This window comes from Arachis ipaensis, chromosome B08 (genome assembly GCF_000816755.2).
Source record: "Arachis ipaensis cultivar K30076 chromosome B08, Araip1.1, whole genome shotgun sequence".
In the NCBI taxonomy this organism is placed as follows: Eukaryota; Viridiplantae; Streptophyta; class Magnoliopsida; order Fabales; family Fabaceae; genus Arachis; species Arachis ipaensis.
Window position 1 is genome coordinate 99,630,977 of NC_029792.2, and position 1,618 is coordinate 99,632,594.

The 1,618-nt window shown below is 42.5% G+C and overlaps 1 protein-coding gene across 1 annotated transcript; it reads left to right on the forward strand.

Moving 5' to 3' along the window:
• On the forward strand, positions 341-916 carry LOC107611269 (uncharacterized mitochondrial protein AtMg00860-like). Its single transcript, XM_016313218.1, has one exon. It carries the CDS (start codon positions 341-343, stop codon positions 914-916), a length of 576 nt encoding a protein of 191 aa, XP_016168704.1.

The following is a 1,618-nucleotide window of genomic DNA, read 5'->3' on the forward strand; positions in this document are numbered from 1 at the left end:
GTCACCGTTAGATATGGCCGAGCTTAAGGCTCAGCTGGAAGATTTATTGGGAACACACTTTATTCGACCGAGTGTTTCTCCGTGGGGAGCGTCAGTGCTACTGGTAAAGAAGAAAGACGGAAGTATGCGCCTATGCGTCAATTATCAGCAACTGAACAAGGTTACTAGGAAGAATAAGTATCTGTTACCAAGGATTGATGATATAATGGACCAGTTACAAGGAGCCGGTGTGTTTTCTAAGATTAATTTACGATCCAGGTACCACCAGATAAGGGTTAGAGATGAAGATATTCCGAAAACTGCTTTCATGACGCGTTATGGTCATTATGAGTATACAATAATGTCCTTCGGGTTAACCAACGCTCCGGCAATATTCATGGACTACATGAATAGAATTTTCCGTCCGTACTTGGATAAGTTTGTTGTCGTCTTCATTAATGACATTCTTATTTACTCCAAGACAGAAGAGGAGCATAAGGATCATTTGTGGATTATGCTACAAATCTTGAAGGAAAGAAAACTGTACGCTAAGTTAACTAAATGCGAGTTCTGGAAGAGTGAGGTAAAATTTCTTGGCCACGTGGTAAGCAAGCAAGGAATAGCTGTGGATCCTGCTAAAGTTGAGGCAGTGATGAATTGGGAGCGACCAACTTCTGTGACGAAGATTAGAAGTTTTCTAGGTTTGGTGGGTTATTATCAGAGGTTCATTAAAGGGTTTTCACAACTCGCCTTACCTTTAACCAAGCCGACTAGGAAGGATGCGCCGTTTGTCTGGACTCCAGAGTGTGAGGGGAGTTTTCAAGCATTGAAGCAGAGGTTGACCACTGCACCTGTGTTGGTGTTCCCTGAGCTGAGTGAATCGTTCGAGGTGTACTGTGATGCATCCTTGAAGGGTCTGGGGTGTGTACTGATGTAGCACCGGAAGGTCGTAGCATACGCCTCACAATAGTTAAGGCCGCATGAAACGAATTATCCAACTCACAACTTAGAACTTGCTGCCATTGTGTTTGCTCTGAAGATCTAGAGACATTATCTCTATGGCGTTAAGTTTCAAGTCTTTTCAGACTACAAGAGCTTGAAGTACCTCTTTGAGAAGAAAGAGTTGAATATGCATCAAAGGAGGTGGATGGAGCTTCTTAAAGATACTTTGAGTTCAACTACCATCCTGGAAAGCTGAATGTTGTGGTGGATGCCTTAAGTCAAAAGTCTCTATGTGCTGCTTGGATTATGCTGCGAGAGGAAGAGTTACTGCAAGAATTCGAAGGTTTGAAATTTGGAATTAGAGAAAAGTCCGGGACTTTGTGTTTTAGTCAGCTGCAAATTTCAAGTAATTTTAAAGCTGAACTCCTAAAGGCTCATCAAGATGATAAAGAATTACAAAAAGTATTGCTGGCAATTGAGTAAGGAAAGCGGCGAAGAGTGTCAGAAGATAAGGACGGATTATGGAGATTCAAGGGCCGAATCATTGTGCCGAATGCGGAGACTTAGGGCAGAATATCTTGAAGGAGGCTCACAAGAGCGGGTTTCTAATCCATCATGGAAGCACTAAGATGTATCAAGATCTGAAAATGATATTCTGGTGGCTAGGGATGAAGAATGATGTGGCATTGCACGTTTC

Coding starts and splice junctions, on each gene's coding strand:
- LOC107611269 (XM_016313218.1), top strand. CDS start 341: ATGTCCTTCGGGTTAACCAACGCTCCGGCAATATTCATGGACTACATG.